Source organism: Pseudonaja textilis, chromosome 4 (genome assembly GCF_049901715.1).
Source record: "Pseudonaja textilis isolate UNSWEBS1 chromosome 4, rPseTex1.2, whole genome shotgun sequence".
NCBI classification, from domain to species: Eukaryota; Metazoa; Chordata; class Lepidosauria; order Squamata; family Elapidae; genus Pseudonaja; species Pseudonaja textilis.
The window spans coordinates 52,873,456-52,891,983 of NC_141993.1; the positions used below are offsets into that span (position 1 = coordinate 52,873,456).

Genomic DNA, 18,528 nt, shown 5'->3' on the forward strand with positions numbered 1-18,528 from the left:
ATCAATTTTGTAATGTTTAATGAAGGGCGATGGGGAAGCCCATGTTGCCACCCGACATATTTCTGCTATTGGCGTTTGTATGGCCCGAGCCGCTGAAGTTGTGGCGCTCCTGGCCGAATGTGCTGTTATGCCCTTAGGCACTGGTAATGATTGAGTCTCGTACACCTTAGCGATTGCAGCTTTCAACCACCTCCCTAAAGTTGAAGGTAAGATTTTGTGCCCCTGGACCAAAGGACCAAACAGCCAGCCAATTGATGCAATGCATTTCCTCCCTATATTATACTTTATACCTCCATTTGTGCATTGTAGCTGTTTTTCAAAACTTGCCAAATTAGATTTTTCTAAAGCTTTTGATGATTGCTTAGGTCAGGGGTGGCAAACTCGTGTCGTCACGGCAGTGTCATGTGACAGGACTTTTTTCCCATTCACTAAACCGGGTGTGGGTGTGGCCAATGTTCGATGCATCCGGCCCATGGGCCGCAAGTTTGACACCCTGATTTAGGTGATTAGGTTTAGAATCTGAAGCAGACCTGGGCATTCATCTCCCCATGAACCACATCCACCCTTTTGGCTGTTTCTGTCCAGCTCAGGACAGTGGCGTCAACAGCCCTATTAGTTCACTCCACTACAACAGTCTCAGGAAAATTAATACCCACCCCTTCTCTGAAGTCAGGATGATAAATAATCACACAGTAGGGATATAAGTAACTATTACAGTTTATTGTTACATTTTATGAGGATGCCTCCAGTCCAAAAACAAAAACATGGACATAAATGATTTCAGTAAAGATAATGGGCTATATTATGCCCAAAAGATAGTTAGTAGATATGAATCTCAGCTATCAGATAAGAACGTCAACTGTGCCAAATTCTGTAAAAGTAACATACAAGGAGCCTAAACACTTGTATAACACATCAAAAAATAGGATACTTCCCCTCACCCCTTATAACAATGATACACTTGCAATGATAGAAGAATTGCAGTAAGGTATTTCCTATATTCAAAGAAGGGCTGTAACACAGAAGTAGTCATTACAATCCCAGGAAATTTCATTCTCATTCTCTCTCCGCCTACTGGGTCACTGCCCAAATCAAAATTTCACAAACAAAAATTACAAAAGCAAAGTATGGCATCCTGCCACTCTGAAAAAGAGGTTTTTATGGGAGCTGCATGAATTGTAACGGGAGTTTTGCGAGAACAGCAATAGCTCCAGAAGGGTTAACTGAATCAGGATCCACAGCCAGCGAGCAGTCTCTCATATCCATCATTCCAGCACAGAAACAACACAAAGCAAAGATTGTGAGAAACTGGGTCTTGCCAGAAGTTGGTTGAGATGGCAAAGCATTGCTCTATCATAGTATTACAATAGGTGTTCAGTATGCTGTGCCAGATCTTTCCTACAAAGCATAGCTTTCCAAAGTTACACTGCCACAAAAAGCAAAGAGGCTACAGAATATTCAATCTGTTTTCAATTCAGCAAGAGCAAGCCGTAGATAAACCAGCTCAGCAGTATACAAACACAAATTAAAGGAGCCCTTTTTTCTGAGACCACTTTAAAAAGTACAAATCTAACCAGTGAGCTTGTGAAGCAAGGAAGACAAACTTGTTTTTCAAGACAAGAAAGAGCTCAATGAGTAAAGGGTGACGATTTCATCATGCCTCAAAAGGGTGACGATTTTATCATGCCTCAGTAGCAGCATTCAGCCACCCATTTTCTTTTACTTTTTAATCTAAAGTATTTTTATTTGGATTTGTAATTTTATACTTTTCATACTAAACATTTAATACACATAAGACAGGATATGTCAAATAAATAAATGGACATTTTATAATCTATTATATTTCCTTCCCTTACCATAAATTGCTTATGAAAATATCTGAAACAACAAACTACCATTCATTATCTTTAGTACAGGCAGCTGTATTGCCTGTATGACAGAGGGTATATAAAAGATAATGCCTCTTTGACTTTTAGTAAAGATAGTTATGAATTCCATAGATGAAATAAATTGCAATCAAGTAAACTTGAATGAGCACATTAACCCTACCTTAATGTTGATCACAATCCAAAAAACTCATTCTAGATGACCCATACCAAATTAAAAAATGCCAAGGAGCTTAACTGATAATACTTAAGAATCTATTTGCCCTCTGAGAATTTTAACAAAAAGTCAAAATTTGGGGTGGGGGAGAAGAGTAGAACAACTAAACTACTGAGGAAGTGAGTCTAATAAAATATCTAATAAAGCAAAATTAGAATTTATCACAGTTTAACAACCCTCACCCTTGTTTGAACACAAATTTCTAAGAGTGGCAAAAAGACACAAGCCAGCAGACAGACTTGTTTCATCATATCCTTTTCCTCCTTTATTTTCTTGGTTCCTTGGAATCATTTTTTGACTCCTGGTAACCTCCTGTACAAGTCCAAGGAGTTTTCTTGACAAGATTTCAGGAGTTTTGCCTTTGCTTTCTTCCTAGAGCTGAGACGGCAACTGGCCCAAAGTTATCCCTCTGGCTTCGTGACAAGGCAGGACTAGAAGTAATGGTCTACCATTTCTAGCTTGGAGCCTTAACCACTAAAGTGACTTTTATTTCTTTTCTTAGGAAAATATAACTGTTAAGTGCTATTAAGAAGGAAGTTTATATTTAACTGGTTTAATTGAAACAAAAGGCAGTAATTATAAGATGTTTAGTATCAGGATATATGAAGTACTCATGAAATCCTGACAATGACATAAACAATCAAAAGCAAGAGATTTGAAGGAGTAAGCCATTTCTGAAGGAGTTTCATATAGAAGTTAAACAACACAGAAAAAAACAATTGAGCCCTGCAGAACCATAAACAGACCGACCAGGGGTGGCTTTTCTGCCATATTCTCCTCACTGATTGAGTCTGCTCAATTAAGTAGCAACATGACATTGTAAAACAGTACTTCCATTTATAACCCTGGCTGGAAGATAGTTCAAATGGTTATAATGTCAATGGCACTGAATGCCACTGAGAGATCCAATAGGAATAGGAAGGCAATACCTTCCTGTTCAAGTTTTCCAAGATGGCCTATGGAATTTCAGTCCCATTCGTGGATTAAAAACCCAACTGAAACCAATCTACATAATTTACTTCATTCAAGATTCTTTGTAGTTGTAGTCTTACTATCTTCTCCACAAACTTTTCCAAGAAGGATAGATACTGATTGGAAGCTATTTAGTCTGATTGAATCAGGAGATCACCTCTTTCAAAGTGGTGTATTACCTGCCTATCCAGCCCACCCACTTTCAGATGACCATATACTACCTCTAATCCAAAAGTATATGATTCACCCAGCTTCCTGAGTTCTGCTATCTGTGCAAGCATAGATCCATACCACAGATAGCAGAACTCATTTTTGAGAATCATATCTATATTCTCTGAAACTACAAAGATAACCCCACAAAATGTTGCCTGAGTTATCCAACTTGTTTCTGTAAAAGTGGGATCTATGTCAGAGCAAACGCAATAAATTGGATTGATAAAATGTCTTGTAAACATATCTCAGCAGCCTCAAGATATACTATCCTGTCTATCCTTCCCTAATAGGGTATGAGGCAACTTGAGACCTGCCATTGGACAATTTTCAATCAAGGCAGTGAGAGAGAAAAATACTGGTATTTTGCTATTCTCATCGTGTGGTACAGGTTCAAAGTTGGGCTTGTATCTGTGATGACCTAGGGTGGGATACAAAACAAACAGTCACAGAAAACAGGTGAAGCCCCTTTTATTCCTTCAGTTTGCTTCCAAGCTCCGAATATCTTTGATGGAAGACAAAAAAAACTCCCCCACAGTTACATGAAGAAGGAAAAAAACAACACAAACCAGGCAAGATAAGGGCTGGAGGATGTCCGCAGATAACACACACTGGGAAGGATGCCAAACTCAGAGAGGAACTATAAACTAGAGATATTTACACAATTTGTTTCCAGCATTTGCCAGTACGCAGGTCCACACTCTTATTCAGTTGTCACACCTGCAGCCCATGAACAGGATCAAGGCCCTCTCCTCCCGAGGAAACCACATCTCTCCCTTATCCTCTCCTCCCTGCGTGCCCTAGGATAGGGGATGGGCCTGGGTCCTCCTCTGACTGCTTAGCCGGCCTCTGCCCTTCCCCAGCCTCCTCCACAACCTCGGGAGCCACACTTCCACTCCCTCTTGGCTGTTCCTCCTCTCCCTCAGAGTCAGTCTCCACCAGGAGCATGACAGTATCTCTATACAGTAATATTTATTCTTCATTTTCTAGCAAATAGGGTTAAAGCATTATTTGTGGTACTTTGTATCCAGATCTCCTTATTAAACTATGGAGTGCCCCAGGAACTATATTATTAGCATAATATATAGTTTATATTGCTACATATTTCAAGACATTACATAAAAATGATATGCCACATACAACAAAAAGATTGTGTTAGTAATTTGTGTATATTTTTTTCATTGTTTATCAAATTTATATGCTACTCATCTCACTGCTCACTGTATATGGTGAACTTTATAGAGTAGAATTCAATGCAAGTCAATATGATATAACAAACCCTTTTCTAACTGCTGCCTGCTAAGAAGTGAGAAGTCAGAACATTAGAAAGAAAGAGGCTAGGGAAATGGTTTTAGTCTGGAAAACTTTTTGCTATCTTGCTTTTACCGACAGCAAGTCAAAGAAACATTTTTAGCAGCTTAGCTGTTAAAAAATTGCTCCAAAATTATCAGAGGTAGTTAAAGCACAATTAACATTGCCAAACAATAATTGTTTAATGAAAAGGAATGTCTTTTTTCCCTACTACCAACATTCTGTGTGGTAGATTGGGCCGAAGAAAGACTAACTAACGGAGTCATGCATTTAGCGTTCATAGCTAAAGAAGGCCTAAATTCAGTCTCCTGATTTGTAGCCCAGCAATTCAGCCACTGCACCAAACTGGACTATCAAGCAATACATTACCATTGGACAATACAGATAGAAAACTGTATAGAAAACTGTAATAGAAAATCCAGTTCCCTTTTTGATTGAGAATTTTTTTCTTGTTCTTAAACCAGATTAACCAAGAAAGAACTTCATACCAGAGACTAGCTAACTCAAAAAGCACAAAGACAAAGGAGAGAGACAAGCTACAGCACAAGAGATTGGATCATAGCCAAAAAGAAAATAAAAAGTTGAACTATGGCTCCACTCCAAAACTATGCAGTAAAACAACTGCATCGAAAACAAAATCCATATCAAAGTTCCATCTAACTCATTCCCTATTCCTTAAGTGGGTGTGTTTGTTGACTGTGTATCATTCACAAGGGAAACTGCTGCTCCCAGAAAGCAGGTCTTACTGACTGCTGTAAATGTTGCACGCCATGCTAGAATTTTGTATCAGATCCCAAAGACAATATTTATTTCACTTGGCTTTGGCAAGGAAATCCTAGTGTTCCTTTCAAATGAGCAGTAATTTCTTCTTGCTCCTTTGTTTTTATTTCCATTAAAGAAGAGGCTAATTTTCTTTGGCAGAAGTCCTTCAGCTAATCAGACTGTTCATACTGAGAACTATTACTGTGATTATATTGCTAATTACTTATTAGTCATCGTCATGATCAATCCAAGGAATCTGAACCAGGATTATGAACCAGGATTATGCATTTCATATTCCCAGTTCTGAGATGACACATGAGGAACCTGTGTGCAAAATGAAAAATAAAGTTTCCCCACACAAGCATTTGGAGAAATAAATACAAACTATTTGCATGAGGCATGCTTTTTCTAGTGGTATTAGATTAAGCAAATTTCCTCATATACAGGTAGTCCTCAATTTATGATTACAATTGATGTTGTTGCTAAGCAAAACATCTGTTAAGTGAATTTTGCCCCATTTTATGACATTTCTTGTCACAGTTGTTAAGTGAATTAGTGCAGTTGTTAAAGTTAGTAACACGGTTGTTAAGTGCATTTGGCTTCCCCATTGACTTTGCTTGTCAGAAGGTCTCAAAAGGTGATGACATGACCCCAGGACATTTCAACCATCATAAATGAGTCAGTTGTGAAGCATCTGAATTTTGATCATATGACCATGGAGATGCTGCAATGGTCATAAGTGTAAAAAACAGTCATCAGTCAGTTTTTTCAATGCTGTTGTAACTTTGAATAGTCATTAAATGAACTATTGTAGGTTGAGGACTACCTGTATTTATTTATCCTTTGTCTCAACACTTCCTATTTTTTTAAAATAAGCATGTCAAAAATATTTTAAAGAGATATACAGCAAATAGATTACAGCCATTCAAATGCTTAGCCCTTGTTTAAAGATTAAAATTTTATCTTCATTCACAATTTCTGTATGACTGAGGCATTCCTAAGTTCATAGTCATGGACCTGCTATGATTATATGCAATCTAATATGCCACTAAAAAAATTAAAGAAGTCTTGGTCATTCAAACTCTTTTCCTGCTTATCACACTTGAGAAGAAACAGAACAACAAAGTTGTTATTTATTATAGTCTTATTTCATATAAATATACACACACATACACACACACACACACATATATAAATATGTTCTTCAGTCTGCCTTAAGGACCACTTTCATTATTCAAAATAATTAAAAAACTTTGTTCATGTATGTTCTGAGAAGAGAAAATGAAACTTAAATATAAATTCTATGAAAGTATTCCATCAGAAAAATAAAAATATACCAGGACATGAAAATGCACTAGAAGCAGCATCGCTGCAAGATCTAACCTGCCAGCACTAAATAACGGACTGGAGAATCCACGCTTCTGACCGAAGATCTTGAGCCAATCTTTGCCGCAACCTCTTAGGGCAAGATTGAGTCATATACTGGGGAAAAGTGACAGTTGACAGGGGCGTGGCAAAGATTATGGACTCAGTCTCTGGGCAGAAAGACATGTGTCAAACCATCTGTGGACTTTCCAATCCTTGTGCTGGAGAAAATAAAAAGAAGACTTGCTGTAAAGTTGCCACTTCAGCAATCTTCAATTTCTTATTCTACTGTTTAGATTCTTTACAAACTAAACTGTCCCATGAACATTTTAAAAAGACAGAGGTTCAAGTATGTAGTCTTGTTCAGGGTGGCATTGCCGTTGACTATTTCAATCAAGTACCATCATTGTTTAATTGTAGAATGAGCAGAAATCATGATCTGATTTTTTTGTAATGCTTCAGATAGCAAAGGAATGTTGCACTCAGTATAAAATTTGGTTGTGGAACTTGTTGGCATGGCCAACAATCAACAATACAGTTTTTTAAAGTAAATGTGGCTTAATGTTAAAATTAATTATTATTATTATTATTAGACATTCCAGGCTGAAAATAATCTTGATGAGTAATTCCAGGAACTAAAGTACAGGGCTTTGTTATCAGTAATTTCTTCTAAACTGATCAGGTTGTTAAACTTAGGTCAAACTGAAAGTCCAGCTCTCACCTATCACCATTTCTTGAATGCAAAAATGGATGTTGCCTTTTGCCCATTCCAAACCTATCACAAATTCACCTCTCCACTCAATTGGTGAAGCTCTGCTTAATTTTTTTTTGTCACCTTAAGTCCTTTTGTGCTATTAATCTATTGTGCTTTATTCCAATTTAGCAAAATCTCCCACTGTGATGAGGAATAGTACCTGGCATGCCCTCCCATCCCCTTTTCCAGCAGTTGGTTGCTGCCCTAAATGGCCATTTCATCTTGAACTGCTATGTTCCTTGCTACTCAGCAGCTTCCTTTTCAATTCTTCCAGTTAATTCAGTAAAGTTCTGTAAAAACCATGGAGTCCAATAAAGTGTCATGGCCATTATGTTTTCTCCAGCTCTCCTGCCAGAAAATTTCTATTCTACCCTTAACAAGAGGGCACCTTTTTTGGCTTCTACCCACTGTACTTTTTGTTTTTTTAAAAAAATGAACACCAATTACCTTTAACCCGTGGCTTAAAAATTTTGGAATAAAGCTGTAAAATTCCAACAACTCTAGGTATTTTCTTTTATGGACTTGAAAAGTCAGTATTTCACTGTTACACAAAATTAAATGAAAGAACATGTTCTGTTTCTCTCAATCTTTGTATCATCAAAGCAATGAATGAACAATACAGAATGAATGGGAAAAGAAAAGATCTGTGTTAGTTTCATAGAAGAAAACCTGAGAAGAGGGTATGAAGGCATACAGATGTGCAAATAACTGGGAAAGCAAAGTAAAAAAGCAAAGAGATCACAAAGTAGGGAATAACTGCTGAAAAGAAAAGGCAGACTTTAAGAGACCCATTCACACAGAAAACATCTAGAAAGGGTTGGCTTTCCTATATAAATTGGTAAGACAAGAAGCAAGAGAACTACCAGCCAGGGTCTACTGTGGCTGCTGTCCTGTCTGAACTTCAACTTAGCCCCATTACAAAACCAGTACAATCCAGATGGAATTTTTTTAAGGCAGCTTAGGAACAGCTAGGAGCAGCAGGGGAGACAAGCCGCTTAGGTTGTCATGAGGAATTACCCTTACAGTAAAGATGCTAGGGTTTATACCTAGTATTTTGATTACATACATGAATGTGTGTATATTATCTTTCTAAAAAGTGTTAAATTATAACCTTATACTGAAAAGATATAAAATACTGACATAGTTGGTGAAAGTTTAAGCTATGTGGTTTGGCTAAAAACTCCAGTTATGTGCATTTATGAATTTTTCTACTCAAACTGACTAAAACTCTTGTGGAATTCCCATGCTGAATAATAATTGCTTTGTTTTGCCACATGTTATTTCATCTGGAAGAGACTTATTAGCATTTTCCCTCTTGGAATTATCTATTCTCTCTCCCCAGCTTGTCTCTAGGCCATGATTAAGTTTAATTAGCAACTGTACGTTTTCCTTTCTAAAAAGTCCTCATTTTAAGTTAAGGGTGACTATAAGCAAAGGTTATAATTAGGATCAAATAATGAAAGTGTGTTTCAAATAAGTTTTCATTACTTTTCTTATACCTTCAAATACCCACCAAACTGGCACTTTAGCTTTTTAGTTGACACAATATTGGCAATTATATTTACTACTTAATATCTATCCCACTCACAAATAAAGTAGGGAAATGGCCACATCTTTACATCAAAAGAAATTAACATTGCCCTATACTAGTACCTATTTATACATATTTAAAATTTAATAACAACTTTTTAAGGCCTCTGGAAGCTGTCACTCGAGACTTTGGAGATGAAATATGGTCCTAAAAACATTAGGCTGTGCTCCTCTGTTGTAGGATCCAGATGCAATCAAAAATCATGAACAGGATTTGAAAAATGAACAAGATTGGTATCAGAAAGGCAAGAAGCTGAAAACCTGTTGCCAAAATCAAACTTATCGCCTGGGGCATTGAGTGAATGTTACGCAAACTCTTAAAACTAAGTCAACTGATACAGCCAATTAATCCAGAACAGGATAGATTTAACCTACAACAGATCCCCATCTCTAAATATTCGGAGTCATTTCACAATCTACGGCCACAAGGCTAGAAAGGTAATGAAAGTCATTGTTCTGAAGGCTAAAAATCTTTCTAGCCTTCAAAACAATGGCATTCCCAGTGCTCTTCTGTATGCAGAAGATAACACCTCAGCTAGGTTACAGATCCAAGGCTTCTTTCTGCAGCCCAGCAGAGGGATGGGCCTACTATCTATAATTGAGTCTGTCATCTGCACCTCTATATAACTGTCTGGTTTGGTTCTGCAACCCAACAGAACAGACACAGACTTCAGAGAATAATTAGGACTGCAGAAAAAACAATTACTACCAATCTGCCTTCAATCAAGGACCTGTATACTGCATGAATCAAAAAGAGGGCTGTGAAAATATTTTACAAACCCCTCATATCCCGGACATAAACTGTTTCAACTCCTTCCCTCAAAACGACGCTATAGAGCACTGCACACCAGAACAGCTAGACACAGGAACAGTTTTTTCCCGAACGCCAATCACTCTGCTAAACAAATAATTCCCTCAATAGTGTCCAACTATTTACAAAGTCTGCACTACTATTACTATTAATCTTCTCATCACTCCTTATTGCCCATCCCCTCCCACTTGTGACTGTATGACTCTAACTTTGTTGCTTGTATCCTTACGATTTATATGGACTGTTTCCTAGTATGATTTGATTGCTTATTGTACCCTATGACTATTATTAAGTGTTGTATCTTATGATTCTTGACTCTTCACAAATGTATCTTTTCTTTTATGTACACTGAGAGCATTTGCACCAAGGCAAATTACTTGTGTGCCCAATCACACTTGACCAATAAAAGAATTCTGTTCTGTTCTGTTCTACTCGACTCGACTCAACTCAGCAGGCAGCTTTCAGCCAGCCCCCAGAAACAAGAGGGAGTCCTTTTGGCAGTTGGCAGCAGCTTGCAAGTTTCCTTGCTGGCTTCCCCACTGACTTTCTGGGGAAACCAGCATAAAAGATTGAGAAGAAATTAATAAGAGAACACCTATCTGCTCTGAATGAGTTCAAATCTCCAGAACCAAATGGTTTATATCCCAGGATGTGATATATGAAGGAGCTGGCAGATGTGATCTCAGAACCACTGAATGAAATCTTTCAGAGCTTCTGGAGCACGGTAGAACTGGAAAAGAACTGATGTGGTTCCAATATTTAAAAAGAGCAAAAAACTGGATCCAGGAAATGGCAGGCCAATCAGCTTGACATCAATACCTGGGAAAATCCTGGAAAAGATAACCAAACCGTGGATTTGTGGGCATCTATAAATAAACAAGGTGAATACAGGAAGCCAGCATGGGTTTGTTAAAATCAGATCATGCCAGACAAACTTCATTCCTTTATTTGACGGTGACTAAATTAATGGATCAGGGAAATGTTATGAATATAGTATATCTGGACTTCAGTAAGGCTTTTGACAAAGTAGACTACAGCCTATGTCTTGGTCAAGTAGAACAATGTGGGATAGGCAGTGCTACCACCAGACAGGTTCTCAATTGAGCTATAACTACACGGAGAGAAGTATACAGTAGGATATCTCAAGAGTCTGTCTTAGGCATGACTCTTCAACATCTTTACGAATGATCTATTTTAGATGAAGGGATAGAAGGGGAACTCATTAAATTTACAGAGAACACCAAACTGGGGGGAATTGCCAATGCTTTGGAAGATGAATTCAATATTCAGAGGGATATTGACAGACCTGAACATTAGGCCCCATCCAACAAGATGCAGTTCAGTGATGAGAGAAGTAAGGTCTTGCACTTAGGCCAGAAAAACCAAATGCACAGGCACAGAATAGGAATTGGCTGGTTCCACAGTAGTAAAAATGAGAGGGATCTAAGTGTCCTGGTGGATCACTACTTAAGTATGAGTCAGCAGCATGCTGCAGCTGCCAAAAAACTAATATGGTTCTAGGCTACATCAACAGAGAAATAGCATCAAGATCATAATAAGTAATAGTACTGCACTGGTGAGACCACGCTTGGAATACTGCACCTAGTTTTGGTTACCACAATTCTAAAATGACACTCATACCCCAGAACAGGGGTGTCAAACTCAAGGCCTGTGGACCAAATCTGATCCGCTGGGTCATTTTACATCTGGCCTGCGGGGCCACCGTGGAAACAGTGAAGGACTGGATCATGGTGCCTCTGCCAGCAAAAACAGAGCTCGGGAGGCCTGCACAGTCCATTTTCAGCTGCAACGCCCTCCTGCAGTGCTCTGCCAGTGAAAACGGAGCTCAGGAGGATTGCAGCCAAAAATAGAGCTGAAAATGGAGCAGGAGGCCATCCCAGCCGAAAATGGAGCCAAAAATGGAGCTCCATTTTTGCTGGCAGAGTGCTGGCAAAACAAACTACAAGCAAAAGTGGAATTTGATCACACAAGTGATGAGCTGGCCACGCCCACCCCAGCCTTCTGAGGTCAAACACAAACCTGATGCGGTCCTTAATGAAATCGAGTTCCAACAACCCTGCTCTAGAAAGAGTGCAGAGTAGAACAACAAAAATAATAAGGGATCTGGAGGCTAAATCATGCAATGAAGTGCTAAGGGAACTAGATATGTTTAGCCTAGTGAAGAGAAGGCCCAGAGAAGAATGATATCAGTCTTCCAATACTTGAAGGGCTGTCACAGGAAGAAGGTGTTGATTTATTCTCCATAGCACCTGAGGGCAGGACAAGAAGCAATGGATGGAAACTTGTCAGAGGGAGATTCAACTGGGAAATAAGAATTTCCTAGCAGTAAGAATGATTAATCAATTGCCTCTAGGAGTTTTGATGCTTTTCAAAGTTTTCAATAAAAGATATGACATCTGTTTGTCGGAGATGGTATAAAAACTCTTACCTTGAGCAGGGAATTGGACTAGAAGACCTCCAAGGTCCCTTCCAGCCCTATGATTCTATTAAAAGATTGCAAACAGTGATCATAGAGAGGCTTGGCAAACAGATTGCCAAAAAACCCAAACTATAGTCATGGGATTGTGGATACATGGCACATTTTACAATAGCTGGAAGTGCTTCAGAGGCTGTTAAAAAAAAAACTATTGTAACCTTGATGACTACCTATAATAATTTTGTTTTATTTTACTTTTAAATATGTTTTAAGAAACATATGCATAAACATATGCATTCAATAAACAGAAAGAAAAAACAAGACTTTTTTCTTTTCATACAAACTTGTCTTCTTGGTCAACCAAGGGTGAAATTGTCTTACCACAGGTAAGTAAATAACATGGAATGTTTAACAGACTCTGGGAAGATAAAGACAGAGCAGGATCATTACAAAAAAGATGTATTTAGTTCAGAAGACTAAACCCTCCACCTGAATTGCAGAGAGTATAAGCTGACTTGACGAATGGCTTTTGCAGTTTTTAAGATTCTGTTACATTATCTACTAACAATACACGCATTCCAGAAATCCAGCTTTGTTTTTGAGTTTTGTTTCTGAGAGCTTGATGTAAGATATCTTATTATCTATTCGCTATTTACCTGTTAGCATCTATTTACATGTCTGAATGAAATAAAGGCACTGAAACCAAGGACTTTTAAGGTAACTTTCACAAAACAGTACAAAGTAAAAAGTAAAAAGAAAGAACATTGTTGAGTACTTTTCCACAGCCCATTTGTGGTCTATAGACACAAATAAGTCCTCAACTTACAACCACAACTGAGCCCAAAATTTCTGTTACTAAGTGAAACATTTGTTAAGTGAATTTTGTCCCATTTTATGATTTTTCTTGCCTTTCTGTTATTAAGTGAATCACTGCAGTTGATAAGTTAGTATCCCAGTTGTTAAATTAACCTAGCTTCCCATTGACTTTGCTTGTGAGAAGATCGCAAAAGGTAAACACATGGCCATAAATATGAACCAGTTGCCAAGTATCTGAATTTTGATAACATGATCATGTGGATGCTGTTGTAACTGTGAAAAATGGTCATAAGTCACATTTTAGTGGCATTATAACTTTCAACAGTCATTAAATGAACTGTTGTAAGTTGTGGACAACTTGTATCTTGTGATATCATATTCGGAATCAGAAACTTCAATTAGCACGGCTACATATGGCAGCATTTTTAACCAACTACAAAGAATTATATTGGCTGCTGAAGGATGGGAAGGGTAAGGTAAGGGAAAAACATCAGTTTCAGTTTCTCTAGGAGAGCTGAGCAGACAAGAATTTTTTTTCCATCAGTAGCACAGATTGCACAATTTTCCTTCCTTAAGCAAGGAATGTGCTTTATAAGTCTAGATGTCTATCTCAAAGGTGTGAATTTACCTCCTAACTCAGCAGAAACATCTCCTGTAAGATACATGTCAGAGAGGAATCTCTGTATTATTGCAGCTGTCATACCAATATTGTAAAGCTATTGTTTCTTCAACCTCATAAGTTGTTTCATTTTTCTCTTCTGGAATCATTGTTCCTGCAACTGCATCAAGCAAATTTTGATGATGTTAACATAAAATTTCAAAAACTGTCACACATGTATAAATTGGATGGCATATAAGTCAAATAAATACTGTACTTTCTTTTGCCTCTGCGGGTTAAGTGATAGTGATAACAGTGACTGGATTAACACATCATGGAAAACACGTCACGGTAATCCACCTATAACCAGGGCACATAACAGTTTAATGTGACATGTAAACTGCTATGTTCAGGTTTAGCTTAGTAACTAATAACAGTTTACTATATAACCTGAACTCAGTCACTCTGTATGATCTGTAAATCATTTATTCAACAAGCCAATGGCATACCATAGTGTGTATGCTCAGTCAGGGAGCAGCCCAAAGTAACTCAGTGACTAAGTAGATATCTGAACCAGGGCTTTCACAATTCCTGTATGACAATCAATATATCATAAATCCTTTTCCTGCTACTAAAATCTAGCCAACTATATTTGAGTCAGCAAAAAATTACTCCAGTTTCAAAACCTGAAATTTGCCTCCCACATTGCTGATCCATATCCTGCTACTATCTCTGTTCTGACTCACTGCAGAAAGTTGCTATCCTAACTTAGTGCACTCACAATCAGAAAATGGCAGATTCATTCCCCCAAGTATGCTGTTCTCCCTCTTCAGCTAATCACCAGGCTACAGGAAAAATATCCACCATTCATAGTGCTACAAGAGGAATGGGGGGGGGTCTGTTTCTTTCCTGTGCCTCTCCACCTGTATCCCATTCTGAATACAAAATTAAAAAACAATCATGAAAATAGTTAAATCACAGACACTTAAAATTTCTCTTTCCTTTCTTTATACAATTGATCAATAGCAACTTACAATTTCCTCATCAGGAAGTAATGGGAGGTAAGCATATCAATATTTCTCTATATTGTGCTATTTCACCCTGTTATGGCACTTCACCCTTATACCATTAGAAGCCTTGGCACGAACTTAATTTTCCCTATATTCCGTCATGTCCAGCAGATTGACAGCAGAGAAGTAGATTGGGAAATGGAGGGAAAAATAGCTTGAAACAGGCAATCTCACTTACTACTGGTCATGTGAGTCTATCTCTGACATAGTGGGTGGCAAAGCAAAACAGATTTCACACATCTTGCAGCTTCCACTAGATGCTCACAATTATTTACATTTGTCTCACTCATGGGGTGGAGATGGGATGAAGACATCCCAGGGATGTCATAAAAATGTTGTCTGTATTATAGTTAGGAACAAGGATAAAAAGGCCCAGGATTCAGAAGCCAATCCCATTAAAATCAGTCAAGCACAGACTATACTATTAATTTAGTTTACTAGCCCATATATATTGAACACTAGGACTTGCTTTAATAGCAGCTATATGACTATATAGTTAATAAGTTGGAATAGCAATCAAAAATGTACAGCAAATCAGGCCAAAGTCTTTTTCAATTCCTCTTTTAGTAACATAATTGGAACAAGTGACAAATAGTACATCTTTTATTACTTAAAAGCACAAGCTAAATATAACCATGGTTGACTTTGCAGGGGGGTGGGGAAGGTCAAGTTTTTTGTGCAGTGTGATTTTTTATGGCCAAATATAAACTGCTGCTCCAATCCTGACCACAGAGATAAGATACCTACTTAACAATAGGGAGATTTAACTTGACCCTTCCAGTTCTGCAGACTGAAGATCTTTTTAATTTAGCTAGTGAATGTTTTTTCTCCCCACAACACAGAGAATTGGCAAAAAGAAACACTACAGGTTTCCATTTTGCAAGAACAGCAGCAAAAGAAGGAAGTGGAAATTTAAAGATTAACTAATATACATGAGGGAAGAGATTGGTGAAGTTTATCTTTTTAAAATGTAAACACAGAAGTACAAAAGCCACACCAATAATTCATTTTGAAAAAAGCTACTGGATCTGCAGAATTTGCTCTATATTTTAGTCTTCAATCCTGTACATGCTATTTAAATTCCATTGAATCTAGCCAGTTTTATTGTGACTTTTCACATTACCTTTCAATTTATCAGAGCAGTTGAGAAAAATGTGATACACAGGACAATTCTGTAAAAGTTTACTCAAAAGTAAACCTTACTACAATTAACAAAACTTTCTCCCAGAAAGTATGTATCTAGCATATAGGTATTGTGCACTCTCCTGTTCTAGAGTCAATAATACTCTCATTAAACATTGACCTCTGTCAGTGCAGGTAGAGTTATAAGCAACTTTTTCAAAGTCCTTTCTCTAACTGCCTCATGCTTGATTCATATCAAAAAAACTTGAACTTCCTCATAAAAGGTTTTAAAAACTTTAAATTTCAACGATTCCACAGACTTCATCGAGACTAAGAAACCACTGTTGGAACCAAGGTTTGTTTTAAACAAACGCGGAGGCTCGAATCCATGAAAGATTTGGAAATAAATACTACAGAAAACTACTCAGGCGTTTCAAGTTCGCCAAGATCGAAAATTACCAAGAAGAACGGTAAAGAGATAGTGCGGGCTAAGACGATGCTTACAATCTAAATAAGCGCTCCATATCCTTGATCTGCCGGCGAGTGAACTCTTTAAACTCCGTGTAGGGATTGAAGACCTGGGCGAGGCGGGGCTCTGCCGCGCCGGCATTAATGTCCTGCCTGCGAGTCAGCTTGGCGCTCAGCTCCGGGTCAGCAGCTGCATTCAGCGCGCTGCGATCCTCGGCCGGGTCCTCGGGGCTCGTTTCGGAGCCTACCGGCTCAGGAGCAAAGCTGTCATCCTCTTCTGCAGGAGACGCCTCCGAGGTGCTGCCGTCTCGAAGCAGTCGTCTCTGCAACTTTTGGGCCAGTTCGGACGAGGCCATGGTAGAAAAAGTACGAGCGTGCCCTGGAACCGCCGCCGGGCTCTCTTCCTTTCTTTGCTAAAAGCTTACCCGCCCCGCTAACAGCAAACTTTATTCTAGGACTTTGGCGAATTGGCGGGGAAGGAGGGCCGGGGGCGGGGAAGCGGCGAGAGGCCGGGCTGAGACTTAAGGAGGCGCCGGGGATTGGCGCGCCATCGCCGTAAAGTCTCTGTCTCTGGGGTTGTCCCTGTCGCGGAAGTTCAAACTCTCGGAAGTTTCCCCCGTTATTTTTTTCCCGCTGCACCTGTCACCGAATCCGGTGTTGATCCTTTATTTCTCTCTGGCTGTAACAAACACCTGTTGTTGCACTTTTATGATAGCTGATGAACCGCTGTATTCAATCTCCAAGCAAAAAGTGGATTGCCTTGGGTCTTAACTTAATAATGAAAATGTATAATTTATAACTCCGATTAAAGCTGCACTCTAATGTGCGTTCTGTTTTGCCTTTCCATCTCCTGTCTTCCTATTAGGGGCTGTCAGATGTCAGAGATGCCTTTTCGGATTTGATGGAAGAGAGGAAAAGTAATAACAAACCTGCCTTGGATAGATTTAAGATTAAATTGTGAACAGTATATTTTAAAAGAAGAGTGCCGTATCTCTTGGAGCTGGTGTGAAATTTTGGGAACATGTTCTGGTGCTCTCCAAATAATAGTTGTAGGGTTTGACTGTTCACAAAATGGCTGACAAGAACAGTTGCAGAGCATTGATTCCCGAAAATGCTTTGCAACCAGTAATGGAGCAGTTCCTCTTCCTCATGTTTACACTGTTCTTTTTGAGTGTATCTGGGAACACTTCCAAACAAAGCACTGGCCTGCAGTTATCCATTTTTATTCCTTTGGAAATCTTATGGGATTCTGAAACATACTTGGAAATGTTATGCCAGGTTCGCATTTCATTTTGCAAGATGCCAACACATTTTAAGTCAAATGGAATAGGAAATCTGGTGCCAAAATGCCTGTTGGCCTCAACCTCAACCATTCAGCATAATGATGGATTTTTTTTCTTAGAAAATAAATGTTCCTGTTATATCATTTCTGTGTACAGCCCAAAGAGCCTACAGCTATAACCTCACTATACACCATATTCATTCCTGATTAAAGTATTATGTCAAAAACTAACCAGATATATCATTGCCAATCTGTCAGTGCAAGCTGAAGTATGGCTCTATTTTTTTTTGTTCTAATATTCTATATATGACATCTTTAGTGAATTGTGTATATTTAGACATATAGATAACATTGGCTTCTGACATGCATTTACCTGGCAGTAAAGTTAAATAGAGTAATTTTAGTCTTAGAATGAATTCACTGGAAATTATCACCAGGTAAATACATATATAATACGGGGTTTACAGTCATAAATATTTTTAGACAGTCATGTAAATCAGTGGAAAGCAGGCATGTTAAACACATGGTAGCCTATCAAGCAGTCTTGGGTGACTCACTGACATCTTGGGGGTGGGGGGAGGAAATGAATCCACTGCTGCCATCAGAAAAGATCAAATAGTTGATTAGCACAACAGCTATTCCTTTGTGCCCCACAGTTAAGATATCTGTCACTTTCTCCTCTACAAGATGTGCAGAGTACTGGTATAAAAAAATTAATAAACATGCATAGAAGCCATTAACATTTTACTTTTTGTTAATCTTGGGTGTAGGATATTAAGGTTGCAGTTTGATACATGCTATCTTGGAATTTAAATTTCACATGAAGCAATATTACTATTAAATGGAAACTTCAAACT

The 18,528-nt window shown here is 38.4% G+C and overlaps 1 protein-coding gene across 1 annotated transcript in view; it reads right to left on the minus strand.

The window, feature by feature from the left end:
- Positions 1 to 16,811, minus strand: part of EFHD1 (EF-hand domain family member D1) — a 33,755-nt gene extending 16,944 nt beyond the window's left edge. Inside the window, exon 1 of the mRNA XM_026701327.2 lies at positions 16,426 to 16,811. Within this exon, the coding sequence (XP_026557112.1) occupies positions 16,426 to 16,745 (320 nt within the window). The 5' untranslated portion in view covers positions 16,746 to 16,811. The remainder of the gene's footprint in view (positions 1 to 16,425) is intronic.
- Between the last annotated feature and the right edge of the window lie 1,717 nt (positions 16,812 to 18,528).